We start from the raw sequence: 16234 nt of genomic DNA on the forward strand, positions 1-16234 counted from the left end.
TGCCTGTCCATTTAAGAGTTGAGCCTTGGTTATTCATCAGGCCCGCATATGAAGACTTGTTCTTTTTTCTTATCTCAGCGGGCTGTGTACTTAATATATGGAATTGTTTTTTTTTTTTTTCTGGGAGATGTCGATTCTCCTATTTGTTTCTATTTTCTCCTTGTTGCGATACATGACAGAGCTAGGTGGCATCTGAATTTTTTCCTTGCCACGGACAAAACGAAGAAAAAAATAAAGGAAGGGATTGGAGAAGCATATAGCTTTGGAGTATTTCTCCTTTTATCTCCCCTTTCCCTGTTTCTCTCCTCCGGTTGTGGGGTTTGTTTGCTTGTTTTTGGTATCAGAGGCGCAGACGAGAGGGAAGCCTCAGCAATTAGCAGCTTTGGTTGAGTATCACGTCGACCTGGGCTCGATAGAGTATCTTGAAGCCGGCAGACGCTCACCATATGCTGGCTCTTTTTCTGCTCAAGAGACCTGACGCTGGGTGCCTGGGATTTGGGCTTGGTTTTCCTTATTTAAAGATGTAGATTGCTACGAAGAGAAAAGATTATTTTGACATATCATGATGTGAACCGATTTTACAATGTGCCATCTCTCCAGTCAGTTGTGGTGGCAGGTTCGATTGTTGTTGTGTGTCGGTGTACTTACTGTAACAGACTTCTTTCTGCCATGTCCACTCTCACGTACTTTCATCTTCTCCACCATCACGCACCTGTACAGCAAATCATCCCATCTTGGCTATATGTCCACACAGCTAATTATAACAAGTATGGGAATGGCAATTACCATATCATGAGCTGATTGCTTCAATCTCATCGCCATTCTGCGTCTATCTAGACTTACGGTGCTAATGGCGTCAGCCATCCACACAGCGAGCTCACCACGACAACTGGTCATCTGAGAAGCTCAAACACACGCAAATTGAAGACTAAGCTGACCACTCATTATCATCTTGCAAAATGGCAACACTACGCCATCAAACCCTCCCTTCACCAACCCACAACCTACAGGCTCCGGGCCCTTCCCGGCCAAGGCTCGTCTCAGCTTCAGCCCTTGCGAGCACTGAGAAGCGACGTCGGGACTTTGTGCGAAGCTTGGGCCCATGTCCAAGCGGATGCGAGGATCTGGATGCATATGTGCTCCTAGGAGGATTTGAGCGTGGGAGCGTTGTTGGGATAAGCGCCGAGGACGAGGACGGTGTGGGCGTGACGGTGAGTTTGCTGTGTCTTTTGTGTGTGAACCTGTGGAGAGGAAGTCTTGATTCACTCTTGTTCACCTCTCACATTTTTCCTTCTCTACAAGACACTGATTTATGTGTGCCATGGCAGCTGGGGCTACAAGTGTTGGTGTGTTCTCTCCTAGACAAAGCGGTTCAAAAAGTCCAGATTGTGACGCCCAAGCCTCCCAGCACCATCGTCGTATTACTCAAGAACAGCATCACGGCTGAGCTCAAGGCAAGAGGCATCACGGCTCCTGGTGAGATTGCGGCACAGGGGAAAGAGTGTCTGGACAGAATCTTGCTTTCACGCGTCTTTGACATGGATGGACTGTGCGAGGTGCTGGCGGACTTGGACAATGCCGTTGCTCCTAGGGCTGAGGAGCATGTCCTGCACAAACAGGAAGGGGATAACGCACAGCCAACAGAGGAGAAGACGACCAAGACACAGGCTAAGGCCGATGATGCTCCTAGAGACTTGGTGGATGATGAGTCGCAGAGCCCGTCTGTCGTTGCTGAGATTCAGGACAGCCAAGATGAAGATGAAGCGTTGTCTCCATCACAGCCCTTGGAGACACCACATCAGCCCGAGGCGCCGCATAAAGTACAAGGGAGCGAGGCAGCTACTTCTGACGAGAAATCAAACCAAGATTCATCTAGCATTACCAACACTGCTGCTGCTGCAACTGCTAACAACAGCAACTCAACATCGATAACCCCCGACATTATCCTTATCACCCACTTCTCCTCCCTCCTCACCAGCTTCTTCACACAGCGAGACAACTCAGTCGCCCACGCAACCCTCCGCCTCCTCGCCTCCCGCCTGCGCCGCCTCTCCAGAACACTCCCCTCCAACCCTCTCATACTGCTCATCAACTCCACCGACTCCGGCGCCGCGTCATCTGCAACAACAACTACAGCAGCAACAGCAGCAACAGCAGCCCATTCTCCAGAACATGACATCCCGCCGCCAGGCCAACCAGCCACCCAGAAACCTTCCGTCGACCCAACTCTCCGGTCGATTTTCAATCCGGCTTCCGATGCCTCGGGACATGGACATGCCGGCGGGTATAAGCCCAATAAGCCAACCTTTGGCCTCGTCTTCACACAGCTGCTCGACATGCATCTCCTCTGCACGCGTGCTCCTCGCCCCGGTAAGACGTCTTTACCGCGTTCACTGACGGTCGTCGAGGTGCTGTTGGATGACATTGGCGTGTGGGAAGATAAAAGGGGTCTTAGAAGGAGAAGGGAGGAACGTTGGACCGTCGTGGCCCCTTATAATGGCCGCATTATCAACGCGTCCGACGGTAAGAAGCTGATAGGTAAAGAATGAGTAATGAATTGATGTGCTACCGTTAAACTTGGCCTATAACCTTCTACCCCAGCCTCAATTATCATATTTCACTACAGCAAAAGGATGGTCAAACACGGCGCTTTCAAAACCTTCAATGATATTATAACTTCTAGACCAGTTAAAGATTTATTAATATAAACTATATATCGCGTCTATTTACTCGCCCTTGAGTTTGTCCTGCGTAACACTGAATGCCATCTGCAAGAAGTCCTGCTCTTCCTTGGTGTGAACATTCTTCAAACCAGTTGCCACAGAGGCGCTGGGGTTACGACCAGCATACATGACGTGCTTGCGGTCGTGGTGTTGGGTCTGGTTCAACAGCGTCTCGATACGCGGCTGTGTGAAGCTCCAGGCTCCCGCGTTGAGAGGCTCCTCTTGTGCCCAGACAATGGTCTTGGCATTGGGGTACATGTCCAGGTTCTCCTTCAGCTGCTGCCAAGGGAAGGGGTTCAGTTGCTCAATGCGGGTGAAGGCCACGTTATCAATCTTGTTCTCGGCACGGTACTTGTGCAGGCTGGCCCACACTTGACCTGTGCAGAGGATGACTCGGTCAATCTCCTCGGGAGCCTTGATGGCACCCGTCTCGTGCTCCGGGTCGGGAATGATCCATTGGAATCCAGCGTTGGGGCCGGTGAAGTCCTCAATGTTTGATCGCGCCAATGGGTGGCGGAGCAGTGACTTTGAGAAGAAGATGATGAGGGCTGAGAGGAGTGTTAGTCTATGACGGAGTAAAGCACTAGGTTATGTGGGTAAGACTTACGTTTTCTGAACTGTCGGTGCATTTGTCGGCGCAAAACATGGAACAAGTTGGCAGGAGTTGTCATGTAGGCAATCTGCATGTTGCAATCCTGGTGCTGTCGGTGAATCTTGTCCTCGGACGGGAAGACACGGGGGTCTTCGTTGCAAAGCTGCAGATAGCGCTCCAGGCGGCCGGAGGAGTGCTCGGGGCCCTGGCCATCGTATCCGTGGGGCAGAGACATGACCAAACCAGTTCTCTGCATCCACTTGACTTCACCAGAGGCAATGAACTGGTCGATGATGCACTGGGCGTTGTTGGCAAAGTCACCAAACTGGGCCTCCCACATGACAAGAGCATTGGGCGACGACAGTGAGTAACCGTACTCGAAACCCAGGGCACCAAACTCGCTAAGAGAAGAGTTGGAGATGACAAACTTTCCTTGGTCCTTGCTGATGTGTTGCAGAGGGGTGTAAGTCTCCTCAGTCTCCTCAGTTTCTTGGTCGTGGAAGACAGCGTGGCGCTGTGAGAAAGTACCACGCTCGACATCCTGACCAGAAACTCGCACATGGTAACCCTCAGTAACGAGAGAACCAAAAGCCAGAGCCTCAGCGGTAGGGAAATCAATGTTCTTGCCCTCGACAACAGACTTTGTTCGGCTGGACAAGATTCGCTTCAGGTTACGGTGGATCTGGAAGCCTTCAGGAGCTGATCCGATGATTTCACCAATGTGGTTCAAGGTGTTGCGATCGACACTGGTGTCGTTGTGGGGCAGAATTTCCGTAGCGAGTTCCTTGGGCGACTTGAAGCCATTCCAGGCGGATGTAGTCCACTCCTTGGATGTGGGTTGGTAGTCCTTGGATTTGGAGAAGCTCTCTTCGAGCATACCCCACACCCACTGCTTGTGCTCTTCGATGTCTTCCTTAGTGAAAGTACCTTCCTGCAGCAGCTTGTTGACGTAGACATCAATCTGAGGAACCTTCTCCTGGATGCGCTTGTACATGAGAGGCTGGGTAAATGAGGGCTGGTCCGTCTCGTTGTGGCCGTGCTTGCGGTAGCAGATCAGGTCAATAACAACATCGTGCTGGAACTCGGCTCTCCAATCAGCGGCCAGCTGGCAGACGAAGTTAACGGCCTCGACATCGTCGGCGTTGACGTGGAAAACCGGGGCGTCGATAGCCTTAGCGATGTCCGTGCAGTAGGCGGTTGATCGGGCAAATCGAGGATCGGTAGTGAATCCGATCTGGTTGTTGACGACGAGGTGAATGGTACCGCCGGTAGAGAAAGCAGGCAGAGAGTGGAATCCAAGACATTCATACACAATACCCTGCGCAGCAAAAGCGGCATCACCGTGCAACAGGACGCTCATGGCAGTCTTGTGATCTTTCTCATCGTTGTTGTAGTGCTGAATGGCACGAGTCTTACCGAGGACAACGGGGTCTTCGGCTTCCAAGTGGGATGGGTTGGCGACGAGCGAGAGCTGCACGCGCTTACCAGAAGGCGTAGGTCGCTCAAAGTTCATGCCCAAATGGTACTTGACATCGCCAGAACCCTCATCTCCAGCAGTCAGCGTTCCGGCGAACTCGCTGAAGATGGATTCGTTGGGCTTTCGGACGACGTTGCTCAAAACGTTCAGTCTACCACGGTGAGGCATACCGATGACGATGTCCTTCACGCCGTAATCGACACTGCGGTCGATCAAAGCCTTCATACCGGGGACCAGGGTCTCGCAACCCTCAAGGCCGAATCGCTTGTCGTTGGGGTATTTAGTCGAAAGGAAAGACTCAAAGCTGGAGCTCCAAATCAATCGATCGAGGACACGGCGCTTCTCATCGATGGAGTACTTGAAAGGCTGGGGAACCTCGAGGCGCTCGCGCAGCCAGTCACACTTCTCGCGGTCGGGGATGTGGATGAATTCCACGCCATAGGAACCAGAGTAGATTTTTTCGCATGCAGCAATGATCTCGCGAAGGGTCATTTTATCACGGCCCTCGCGCTTGAATCTGGGCAAGATACCAGGTCCAAGAGTGTACTCGGTGTCGAGATCCTTCTCGGTGAAGCCATAGTGCTCGAGCGTCAGCTCCTTGGGCTTGATGTTACCAAAGCCTGCAGAGGTGTTGCGGATGCCAAGGGGGTCGATATCAGCCTTGTGGTGTCCACGAGCTTGATATGCGCGCACGAGCAGCTGGACCTTCAAGTGGTTGGTGACGTCGGAGCCGTCCTCAAGGGTCAGGCCGCCGGCAAGGCGAGGGACGCCCCCTGTCATTCCGGGAACCAGGTTCGGGGGAGGCTGAAAAGCCTGCGAGATGGGCATGTCGCCGCTCTCAATGTTCTTGAAGTAGACCTGCCATGAGACGTGAACGCTCTTGGGGTCCTGCTTCCACTGCATGTACATCTCATCGACATAATTGGCAGTGCTTCCCGACAGGAAGTTATCGCTGGGGTCGGGGGGCGAGTAGGTGGCATTGGGCGTCGTCGTCGCGGCGTACAGTCGCCTCGTCGTCAAGGGGAGGGGCTTGCGAAGGGCTGTAAGCCTCGTTGCCGTTGCCCTCGTCGCCAGGCGGGTGCCCTGGACACCCCTCAGCAGTGAATTTCTCCACATGGTGAACAGCTCAAGCAAGAACAACAAAGAGGTCTATTGTTATGTGTGAGCATGCATCAGACCCAATCCGTTGAGCAATCGCGAAATGAGCGGCGGAGTAAGTCGTGAAGATGGGAGGCGGCAGAATTTGCTCGAGGGAGAAGTTGAATTGGGGATTTCGGGCTGTCGCAGTCCAAGCAGTCACCTGCGGCGAAAGAAAAACTATGACGGCAGCGGGCTAATAATACCGCTCCTGCCAACTGTTAGCCAAGGTTAACGAGAATAGGGCGGGTGACTTGTGGCTGGTTAGGGGGGCGCATCGGGCTTGCCGGAACAAACAAACGAGCCCCTAGCCAGAGGGTTGCCGAGTACTAACTCGTCCGTGTATCGTGTACAGCACAGTACAATGGCTACTGAATTGCCGCTCCACCCAGCAGAGCCTTCTCTTCCAATGAGAATTCGCAGACCGCCATACGTGTTAGGTAATTGAGACGAGCACAAGCAGGCTCTGGTACGGGAGTTGTCTCGTGCAGGGCCATTCATTCAGCTAGTACGGAGTTGGGAGGCCATCAGCGTCACCCGGGCACCTTGATGATGTAGGTGAGGACACTGTGGGAGGGCATGTGGCAAGTTGGAGGTAATACGGGCACAGAAGTTGGTGTGCTTTTCGATGATTTCGATACTGGTGATACTTGAGACTACCTATGGCGACTAAGACTATTAGCGGAAGTTTTGAGTTGTATTTTGAACAGTACATGCAACTCGCTTTGAGAAGCCGAAGAGGGCTGCTCCAATAAACGGCTATATGCCCCCCCAACCCCTGGACCAAATAACCAGGAGGCGTATCCTAGTCTAACTTGTCTACGTCAGATCCGATCGGCCGAACCAAACCTTGGGGATACGAGGTCCCATACCCAGGAACAATGCCGAAATGAATTGCCATGTTCCAAATTAACACTCAAGACGCACCAATAAACAAGGAATGTCACAGGCTCAAGTGGCCTAACAAAGGTGTATCGTACCTAGACAGTACCAACTAGACATAGTCTCGAGAAACAAGCACTCATCGAAAATAGGGACAGGAGCTGCAAGTCAACGTAGTGAAATCTTGAACAAACATCAATGCCAAATGCTGCGGGCTGCCTCATCTACTATAAAATATAAATATGCACGTGAATCAGTCCACCTCCAATTATAAAACCTCTGCCCCAAAAATATCCGCCGCTACAGCTCCTCAAGTTTAATAACGCATCCTCCAAAAGTTACAAAAAAATTCCTTGTCCATGACTACATACATATCTTTCCTCCACTTCAATGCCACAACTTCACCTTCATATCTCAAACAGCCATGAGCATGTTTACTCACAGGCCACCTTCCTCCATCGCCCACTTGCAAACTTTAAAAAAAAAAAAAAAAAAAAAAAAGAATAAAGGAACCCAAACATTCAATGGAAATTAGAAAGAAAGAAAAAGTTTCTGCAGAAAATTATGAGACAACCCTCTGTGAGACGCTTAGTGATGATTGAAAGGATGTCTCTTGATTCTCCTGCGCCTATGTAAAGAAATTACCCCTGTCCCAACCCAGCTAGAGTCGCAGCGCTTTATACGGTGTATGTAATCGGGGAGAGAGAAGAGAAATAGGTCGAAAACAATAGTTCGCTCAAACGTATTGCTCTCAGAGTTGAGTCACAATACCTTTGCGCTTCCAAGGGATACAAGAAGGATTTCCTGGAAATTAACAGTTCTAATATGTCGTAGAACAAACGCCACCACTATCGCGACCACTGTCGCGTCCCCTATCGCGGGTGGGTAGGTTGTGATGGCTGCAGACCAAAGACATCTGATCGTCTGTTGCTTTGCCAGAAATCGATAGATTCCACCACATCCTCTCCCCGTTCATCTTCATAGGCGAATAAAATCTGATGTAATAGGTTAGTAACACAGTAAATGGGTATGGTTAAGCCACAGAAACGTACCTCGTGAGTGCTGCTATGAAGCATTCTAATGTTCTTATGCGGTACAATGTGTACGGCACCATTCTCAATGTTGCGCAGCTCAATGAAGTTGGGTTCAAACGCAAGAATCCAAGGATAGCTGAGCGCAAAGCTCTGAGGAGAGCCTTCCCAGTCGATTCGCCATTCCGGTCGAGCCCTCCATCCGTTACGGTTAACGAAGAAGGAGAATTCGGAATAGTTAAGTAAGAATTCTCCGTTGAGGCGTTCAATGTGAATAGGCTTAGCTCCTTCCTTGCGGGCCACAAAGTCCAATGAGGTATCCGCTTGATCAAGGAGCGACTGGGTCTCAAGAGTCTCCAGAGAGACAACTTCAAAGCCCCTGGCACAAGCCACACAAAGCTTTGACTTCAGGAAGTGAACTGATGACGATTCCGTCGGGATATAAAACTCCTTGAAGGGTCTCAGCTCATCAAAGCCACCACCCATGAGCTTTCCGAGACCCTTCTGCTTCTTACCCTTCGTCATAGCATCGTTAGGCTCAAACACCTTGATCGTGGTAGAAAGGGTTGACGACTTGACACAGCAGACCAGATGCCGTCCCATGCAGATGCCGGTTTTGAAGAAACTACAGTGGTTCTGAATCTTCTTAGGTCTCTTGGCCAGAGCAGGATCGTCCGACGTCAGAGCAGACAGTGAATATGATTGTAATGTCTTGTTGGAGAGAACGAGAAGAAGCTGATATTCTTCAAGAATATCAATTTGTGTAACGCTAGTTGTTTCAAGAACGCGTCGGGGCACCGCATCCTTGTTCTTGCGGTCTGAGATGTAGACGCCATTGTCGGTACCGTAAAGAAGTTTGCGACCACCGTCTGGATATGCGTTAGACTCAGACTACCAAGAGTGAAACAGGGAGGGGGTGGGGAGCAAGAGCTATCGCGTGTACGACGCATTAGAGACTTACCAAATGGCGAGACACAGTTGACCTGGTTTGTTCCAACAAAGAAGTTGCTTGAGATGATGTTGGTAGTGAAGAAATCCGCACGAGCCCGGAGGCGCTGTTGTGCGGCGTCAATGTACTCCAGCCACTTCTTACGTGCTGCCTGGTTCGAGGCATAGACGGTAAGCTCATATCCAGCTTTGCCAAGATGCCTAAATGTAATTGGCCAGCCATCTCCTTTTTTAGCTTCAGACGCATTGGTTCGTATGACTGGTATGATGCTAGAAGATGTGCGCTTGACGGTGCCGTCAGACGGGATGACTTCCTCCATCTCTCGAATTGCAAGCAGTTCTAGCGGAATTGGTCGTCTATAGGCCTTAACCTCCTCCGCCTTGCCAGTCTGCTTTATACGGACAAGTAGGACAGCATGGTCAAATAGGAAGGCTGTTAGCTCGGCAGGATCCGTTGGTGATTTCTTGAACTGGCTCTTGAACACAAGCTCGCGACCATCTTCAGTCAGTTTCAGGTCGACCCGTTCGTTGGGTCGGAATCGAAGCTGCTCTTGAAGTCTCCTGAGGTTGAACCGGTTCTCAGCTTTACCAGACTCCGCGTTTACTCTTCCGAGAAGATCTCGGATAATGGTAAGGACCTTTGGAATATCTTCCTTATCTGGGTTACCATCTTCCGTGTATTTCAATACATTTTCCAGTAGTAGAGGGTATCTGGCCAAACGCGTAGTCGGTTTGGTAAGGTAACCATTGAGCTCCAATTTTCGTGACTCCTTCCGCCGCTCAATTTCGTCAACTAGTTTGCTAAAGAAAGGGTTGACTGATCGCTCATTTTCGAATTCGAACTTGGCCTCCAGCTGTTTAGAGCCGTAGTAGATAAAGGGCTCAAATTGTGGCACGAATTCCAAGAAAATATCACCAATATTTTGCACAATGGGGTCCTTTTGCTGTCGAGTCGTCAAAGAGCTTGCGAATCGCGAGCTAACATTGTGGACGCTTGGATGGTCGATGATGTTACTGAAAATATTCCTGACAACCTTCTCTCGACGCTGCAAGGGAATGGGTGATGCCTTTGACCGCAGAGGAATAATCCAGAAATCGCGGAGATACTCGAGGTCCTTGACGAAATCTCGCTCGGTGTAGCATATTTCAGATATAACCTCTTGCCTCTTCTTTTCTCGCTCGCTAACCGCATCAGCGACTTCTTTAGGCACCGAATTGATCCACAGCTTCTGCTCATCAGTTTGGTCGACTTCGTCGTCATTGACATTCGCCGAATCTTCCTTACGCAGCCCACCAGGGTTAACCTTCAGGTTTAGTCGAGAAACCTGCTCCAGTCTTCTAGGGCAAGCAATGGAATAGCAGAGTTGGTCTCTCGTGCAGGTAGGCGAGTAACATTCTGAGAGCAAAACGAAGACACCATCGACAGGATTTTTTCCTTCGGGCTCGTCCATCAGAGTTTCTCGGAATTGATACATTTCTGATTGTGAGTCACGCAGCCGATGCTCATAAGTGACATCGTGAAAGAACTTCTGCGCATCCAGGGACCGACCAAGCAGTAAAGCCAAATTTCGATCGGTGGTCCTGATGATGTAGGATAGCACATCAACTGCCTCTGAGCCACTGAAGGCGTTCTTATACGTGAGCTCGTTCTTCGTCCTGTCGCCCACAATAATCTTCTGCCGAAAGCACTCAGCCACTCTTGAAAGCAGAGCTGGGTATACAAGCGGGGGCCGGATTTTCGTTGTAGCAGTCGTCGGACGTTCGCTCTCAATTGACTTGCTCCGCGATGGTCTATGCACAAGTGTGGCCGAGTCAGACTCGGATGGAGCTATCGTTGAAGCCACCGAGGCCATAGAGAAAGTTCTTCCATGATCCGCACCGCTAGTCGAAGAGGCCATGCTTGCTGTCCGCGTCTGAGTACCTGGCATAGGGGGATAGCCAGTATTTTGAACTGGATATCCAGCCCCTGAGGTGAGCTCAGCTGGTGCCCGCCGATTGGGAATAACTCGCCCACTCATAGTTTGTTGGCCGTCGCGATCTTGAGGATGATAAACCCCAGTCAAGGACATTGAGCGATCCTCATGACGATCTGGCACAACTCTGCCCTGAGCAGTCGTTCTGGATTGGGCAGCATGCTGCGTATAGGGTGCTTGTCGAAAATGATTCGCGGACGATTGCTGGTAAGAATTCTGCGCGGGGGGGTACATCTGTGGGCGAGGCATGGAAGCCAAAGACTGTGATCGGTATGGGTCACTGTTCAATGCAGGGCCTTGTCCTCCTGGATAAGGTCTCTGAACTGGAGCCCTGGGACCTCCAGATGGCAACGGCGGGCCACGAGAATCAAACCGTGGAGGCGCAGCGCCTGGGGGCCCTGGGTACGGGCGCCTTGCCTGCTGCTGTTGCTGTTGCAAGTATTGTGCCTGGGATGAGAGAACTTGGGGTCCACCAGAAGCAGAGCGTTGACCCGGATAATGGCCGTTTGCCATATGATTATCGCCGGGTCGAGGCCTTGGTGGTGGCTGCCCACGGTCGTCATAATATCCCTGGCTGGGGCGAGGAGGCGGTTGGCGCATACCAGAGGCAGACGACATTGTATGTGTCCTGCCTTGGTCAAGCATTGGCGGGACGGAGGACGATGTCATGGTCTGGGACCTCCCAGGAGGGGGGGCAGCGCCAAAGATGTTTGAGAACGCGGCATCTCGTTGGTAATTCCCGTTCTGGTCGGGATACCCCCGCTGGCGTTGGGCAGGTGCCCGTGAGTTATATTGATAGTCGGCCATGTTCGCTGCGCTGCAAGAAGAGGGACGAAATCAGTCAGACGGTACGCACTCGGGAGGCCAAAGCGAGGGGAGACAAACGAAGATGGGCGTCAAGCGTCGAACCAGCTGCCGGGCGGTCAGAATTCCTCCAATCCCAGCCAGCAGCGTTGCCTCGCGTCTCACCGGGAAGCAGTGTAGAGAATGTTGGATGCCCCAAGCCTAGGCTCAAGCGTTGTCCTTGGAGATGAATTCTCGGCCGTGCCAGAAAGGGGAGCAGGTGGTGGAGCGCTCGTCTCCCTTTCCAAGGCGTTTGCAGATACCGGGCCGGGATAAGTAAATATGCAACGCCTCTATCGATGTCGCTATTTCGTAACCTTGAGATGAGGAAGAAAAGACGCTGCGTCGTGTCAAGAAGGTGGCATCAGGGGAGCGGGCGCAAGATTTGCTTGCGGCGAGAGTGATGATGGCGGTCGCGGTTTGAGCCCCGGGTAGCCGTTGAGATGCAGTAGAGCAGACGCTTCGCGATACACAACCAGCAATTTGTATAGACAGAGCCTCGCAGCTGGATCGGCAGAGGCTGGTTGACGGCCGACCGACCTACCTTGTGGTCAGTAAGGCGGCTTTGCTGTTGTATCCGATAACCTGCTTGAGGCAGCTGGGGAATGAGAAGAGGTCGCCGTGCAGACGTACTAAGGGATACAGGTGGTATTGAGTGCTCCGTACCTGTTTGGCGGCGTGCTGTTGGCACCGGCGCACCGCCTACAGGGGATTTGACATACCCGAAAGACAGTAGAGCCAATGCAGCGCGCCACTATGGGGGGGCTCGGGGGAGCCACTGCGCATTCAAAGCGACCCGCTAGGCACGTTCTAGCGAAGTACTTGTACCTGATATGCAAAGAGGTACTAACCTACAGGCGATGCTTCTGCGCTACGGACAGGAGATTTCAACTGCTGGAGCCATGAATAGGCACCTCGGTAGATATTCTTGAAACAATTCTAAAATTAGTAGGTTTCGAGTAAGTGCTCTGTGCATTGCATACTGAGATGGTGGAATAGCAGTCAGGATTCTGCATTCTGATAGGCAAAAGTACACAGTTAGAATCATGCGGAGCACATCCAACTGCTAATGCCAACAGATAAGGCCAAGCGAATAAGTGCAACTTGAGCAAGACCCAAAGTCCCACTTGACTGGGAGAACTTCGGACAATGCCTTTGTTAGTCGAAGTTGTCGTTGAAGCACACGGAGCACTAGTCTGCACTCCGAAGCTCTTTCAAAGATGCAGGGTAGCTCATCGGACCAATCATAAACGAGAATAGAGCTCCATCACGTGATCTGGGATGCGTCCATTGGCCGTGATGACGCCTGCTTCAACACCGGGTGCCGAAGCCTCACTTCTCCCATCTTGTTGCGCGTGGTTGTGTTGTCGACCGTCTTTCCTTCTCCTCCTCCTACGACAATAGCTACAGCTGCAATCATGGAGTCAGAGCTTGCTCCCAAGTTTGCGCCGTTCATCGGCATGGTGAGTCTTCTCCTTTGAGCGAAATGAAGGCCCCTGACAGCTACTGACTGACACGCTTCGTCAAGGGCGGCATCGCGGCTGCAATGATATTCGGATGTACGACTTCCTCCTCGCCGATTTCACCCCTCTACTTCATCTTCGACTTTACTAAAGACTATATGATTTATTAGGTATTGGTGCTGCATATGGCACGGCGAAATCAGGCATCGGTATTGCTGGCGTGGGAACCTTTCGGCCGGATCTCATCATGAAGGTGCGTTGTTCAGGCTTGTCTCGCAATGTGGCAATCGGACTCACTTATAATTTCTAGTGCCTGATCCCCGTCATCATGTCCGGTATTCTGGCGGTTTATTCGCTTGTCATTGCCGTTCTCATAGCCGAAGATCTTGCCGCTCCTTCAGCGAAGAGCTACAGTCTATTTACGTTCGTCGAGTCGATCGGGAGTCTACCTGATTCACATTTGCTAACATCTGACATAGAGGCTTCATGCATCTCGGCTGCGGCTTATCTGTGGGATTAACTGGGCTTGCAGCTGGATACTGTATCGGTATTGTTGGCGATAGCGGTGTCCGTGCTTTCATGGCACAGTCTAGAATATTCGTTGGCATGGTGTTGATTCTTATCTTTGGCGAAGTTCTGGGTCTTTATGGGTATGCAAACTTGATCGTATCATGCCAACTATGCTAACTGTTTCTGTTTTAGACTTATTGTTGCACTTTTGCTCAACACGAAGAGTTGAAATCGACAGTACCGAGACGGGCATGTTTTTTTTTTACCGTTTAAAGGATGTTTACAGCTGAAAGGCTCCGGTCAATATTCAAAGTTTTTGGAGTCTTTGTATTTCTAGGCATTGTGCACATCAGAAGATGGACAAAGGTGATGTCTTACTTGCTACGCGCTGTGCATGGAGGCGAAGTGCGTAAATACATGTACGAAGGTTGGAATTCAGGTTGTCCGTGTTAGAGATCTTTATTAACTCATCAGAATTGTGTCAAAGAATAATACACTTCCTAGGGAACTGGTGGTGCGGAAGTTGGAACCATAGTGGCTTGTAAATATACGATATGTGAGAACTACATTTTCGGTATGAGATGAATAAGAATCAGAGAATAGCTACTATTCAACCTAAAGAACTAGCATACGCCGATGTGGTCTATAATGACCGGGCCAAGTAATGTGAGCAACTGTAAGTAACTTCCATAAGATAAACTCCTCTAGACCAACCATGATAGTGAGGATGACATGGTTAACAAGACATGTAGATGGTAAATGATAGATGGTAGACGGTAGATCAGTCGTGACTTATAGTAGCCTTCCGCCAATTCGTCGTAGCAACGTTTTCCGTCGGCTGTTGACCGCCTCTTGTCGCATCCGGGTCCAGTTTCTATCTCGTTCCTGGCGCTTCATCTGAGCCAACATCCAATCCCACTGCTTATCCTCTTCCCTCAACATCTCCTCGCCAACCTCACGGGCTATCCTCCGCTGGCGGGCTTCAGCCGCAGCTTCCTCGCCCACTAAATAAGGATCTTCTAGCGGACGGATAACAGGGTCTTCATTGCTCTCATTCTGCCGATTAATCGTAGAGGTGGTGTCCCGCATGCCAATCAGGTCAGCCGCGGCTAGGAGTCGTCCATCAATGGCCCGTCTCTCCGCGACGTTGCGGTAGTGACGGGCTGCTGGAGCATTGCCAGCTGACCATGTAGGAATACGAAAGTTGTGCTCATTCAGGACCCTCGGGGAGGCCAACGGTGGAAGTGGCGGTAACCCAACCGTCGGTCTTCCGGTTAATGAGCTTGAGGCTCCGGAGAAGATTCTCTGTGACGGTCCCGCTACCGCAATTGTTGTGGCTGTCGTTGTCGTCGTTGTAGTTGTTGCTCTTGGCGTATATGCTGGAGACGCCTCGTTATACGTGGTCCTCGAACGGTATGAGGGCACCTCCGAGACTGTCTTTTCCGTTAGTCATCCCCATCTCCAGATATTCACCGCCAGTATGCATCGACGACCGTTTATTTCCCAACAACACAGATTTTCAATTTATATTGGCCACGGATTTCCACATACCATAAGACGGAGCTGCAGAGCGAATTGAAGCTGTATCAAAGTCATCTGCGCTGTAGCGCGGTGCAGAGGCGAGTGCTGTCATGATGAGGGCGAGGCGGTTGGTAGAGTACGGGTGAGACGGTAACGAAATATGGGGAATGCAGTGGTTATAGTTCAGGAATATGTCCTTCAGCCTGGGTTTACGCAGAGAAGGGGATATGGAATGTAGCAAAAGTCAAGCACCGCAGCGATAACCCAAAGAAGCTGGTGGTTATATATCCATATGATGGCAAGGATGATATGTGAATAAGCTTGATCACTGTCAGAGCGGGGACCTTGTGAGTATCACAGGTATCGTGCCGGATGACGAAGTTGACATCGACCCTGAGGCTCAGTTAAAGGGGTAGATGTACGATTTAAGTTTGCATGCACTGCGAACTCCGGGCTGAAATGCGCATGCCAGCAAGCCATCACGCGACTCTGCTCTCCGCAGATGGTTATCGAGAAGCCGTGGGGGCGGAGAGAGCGGCGGAGCAAACCTTGGCGCTGTGCCTAGAGCACATGGAGGAGGTCTAGAAATGCAAAGCTGGCCTGGAGTGGACAGGTCAGGCAGCTAAAGCTTACCGCCAGCTGTGCCTATTGGTGTTCTGCAGGTAAAAGCTCCGTTGAACCGCGGACTACGGGATGGTTGGGTTTGCGCCAGGTAATACGGAGTACATGTAGGTTGGTTGGTTAGCGTGTGCTTCTGGAATAAGTGAATGAAGACTGCATCTGCATGTGAGACGAAGCGAGAGACATGGCGTCCGATGCTCTATTCCATCTACAGTAAATCCTAGGTACAGAAGGAGATACTACCTAGGTAGGTCAATATTTGGCCGGTTTAATGTTTCTGTACTATTACATGTATATGATGCTGGTTGTACATCTCGGGATAAACTAGCCTAGCAGTACAAACAGCCCCGAGAATATCACTCATTGGTAGTGCACGTTGCGATCAGAATAGCCAATAATTGGCCCGATTAGCCGACGTTGGCGCAACTGTTTGCAAATCGGGGCCCTGTTTGGTCTATCAGGTACGAAGTGCAGTAGTGCTAAGCCATGTTTACCATGTTGCATACGGAGTGT

At 51.0% G+C, this 16234-nt stretch overlaps 5 protein-coding genes across 5 annotated transcripts; 2 read left to right on the forward strand and 3 right to left on the reverse strand.

Moving 5' to 3' along the window:
* Positions 1-959: 959 nt before the first annotated feature.
* On the forward strand, positions 960-2549 carry T069G_06798 (uncharacterized protein; the record flags this gene model as incomplete). Its single annotated transcript, XM_056174008.1, has 2 exons — positions 960-1211; positions 1329-2549. 2 exons carry the CDS (start codon positions 960-962, stop codon positions 2547-2549), a joined length of 1473 nt encoding a protein of 490 aa, XP_056027587.1.
* A 177-nt stretch (positions 2550-2726) lies between these two features.
* Positions 2727-5908, reverse strand: T069G_06799 (transketolase, pyrimidine binding domain-containing protein; the record flags this gene model as incomplete). Its single annotated transcript, XM_056174009.1, has 2 exons — positions 2727-3271; positions 3331-5908. 2 exons carry the CDS (start codon positions 5906-5908, stop codon positions 2727-2729), a joined length of 3123 nt encoding a protein of 1040 aa, XP_056027588.1.
* Positions 5909-7683: 1775 nt separating this feature from the next.
* Positions 7684-11570, reverse strand: T069G_06800 (CNH domain-containing protein; the record flags this gene model as incomplete). The annotated part of the gene is made up of 3 exons (XM_056174010.1): positions 7684-7806; positions 7864-8711; positions 8804-11570. 3 exons carry the CDS (start codon positions 11568-11570, stop codon positions 7684-7686), a joined length of 3738 nt encoding a protein of 1245 aa, XP_056027589.1.
* A 1454-nt stretch (positions 11571-13024) lies between these two features.
* Positions 13025-13808, forward strand: T069G_06801 (ATP synthase subunit C domain-containing protein; the record flags this gene model as incomplete). Its single annotated transcript, XM_056174011.1, has 6 exons — positions 13025-13069; positions 13135-13165; positions 13240-13322; positions 13380-13492; positions 13549-13719; positions 13772-13808. The coding sequence occupies 6 exons, from the start codon at positions 13025-13027 to the stop codon at positions 13806-13808; spliced, it is 480 nt and encodes a 159-aa protein (XP_056027590.1).
* Positions 13809-14371: 563 nt separating this feature from the next.
* On the reverse strand, positions 14372-15212 carry T069G_06802 (uncharacterized protein; the record flags this gene model as incomplete). The annotated part of the gene is made up of 2 exons (XM_056174012.1): positions 14372-15012; positions 15131-15212. The coding sequence occupies 2 exons, from the start codon at positions 15210-15212 to the stop codon at positions 14372-14374; spliced, it is 723 nt and encodes a 240-aa protein (XP_056027591.1).
* Positions 15213-16234: the final 1022 nt, after the last annotated feature.

The sequence above is a fragment of the Trichoderma breve genome, chromosome 4 (assembly GCF_028502605.1).
Source record: "Trichoderma breve strain T069 chromosome 4, whole genome shotgun sequence".
NCBI classification, from domain to species: Eukaryota; Fungi; Ascomycota; class Sordariomycetes; order Hypocreales; family Hypocreaceae; genus Trichoderma; species Trichoderma breve.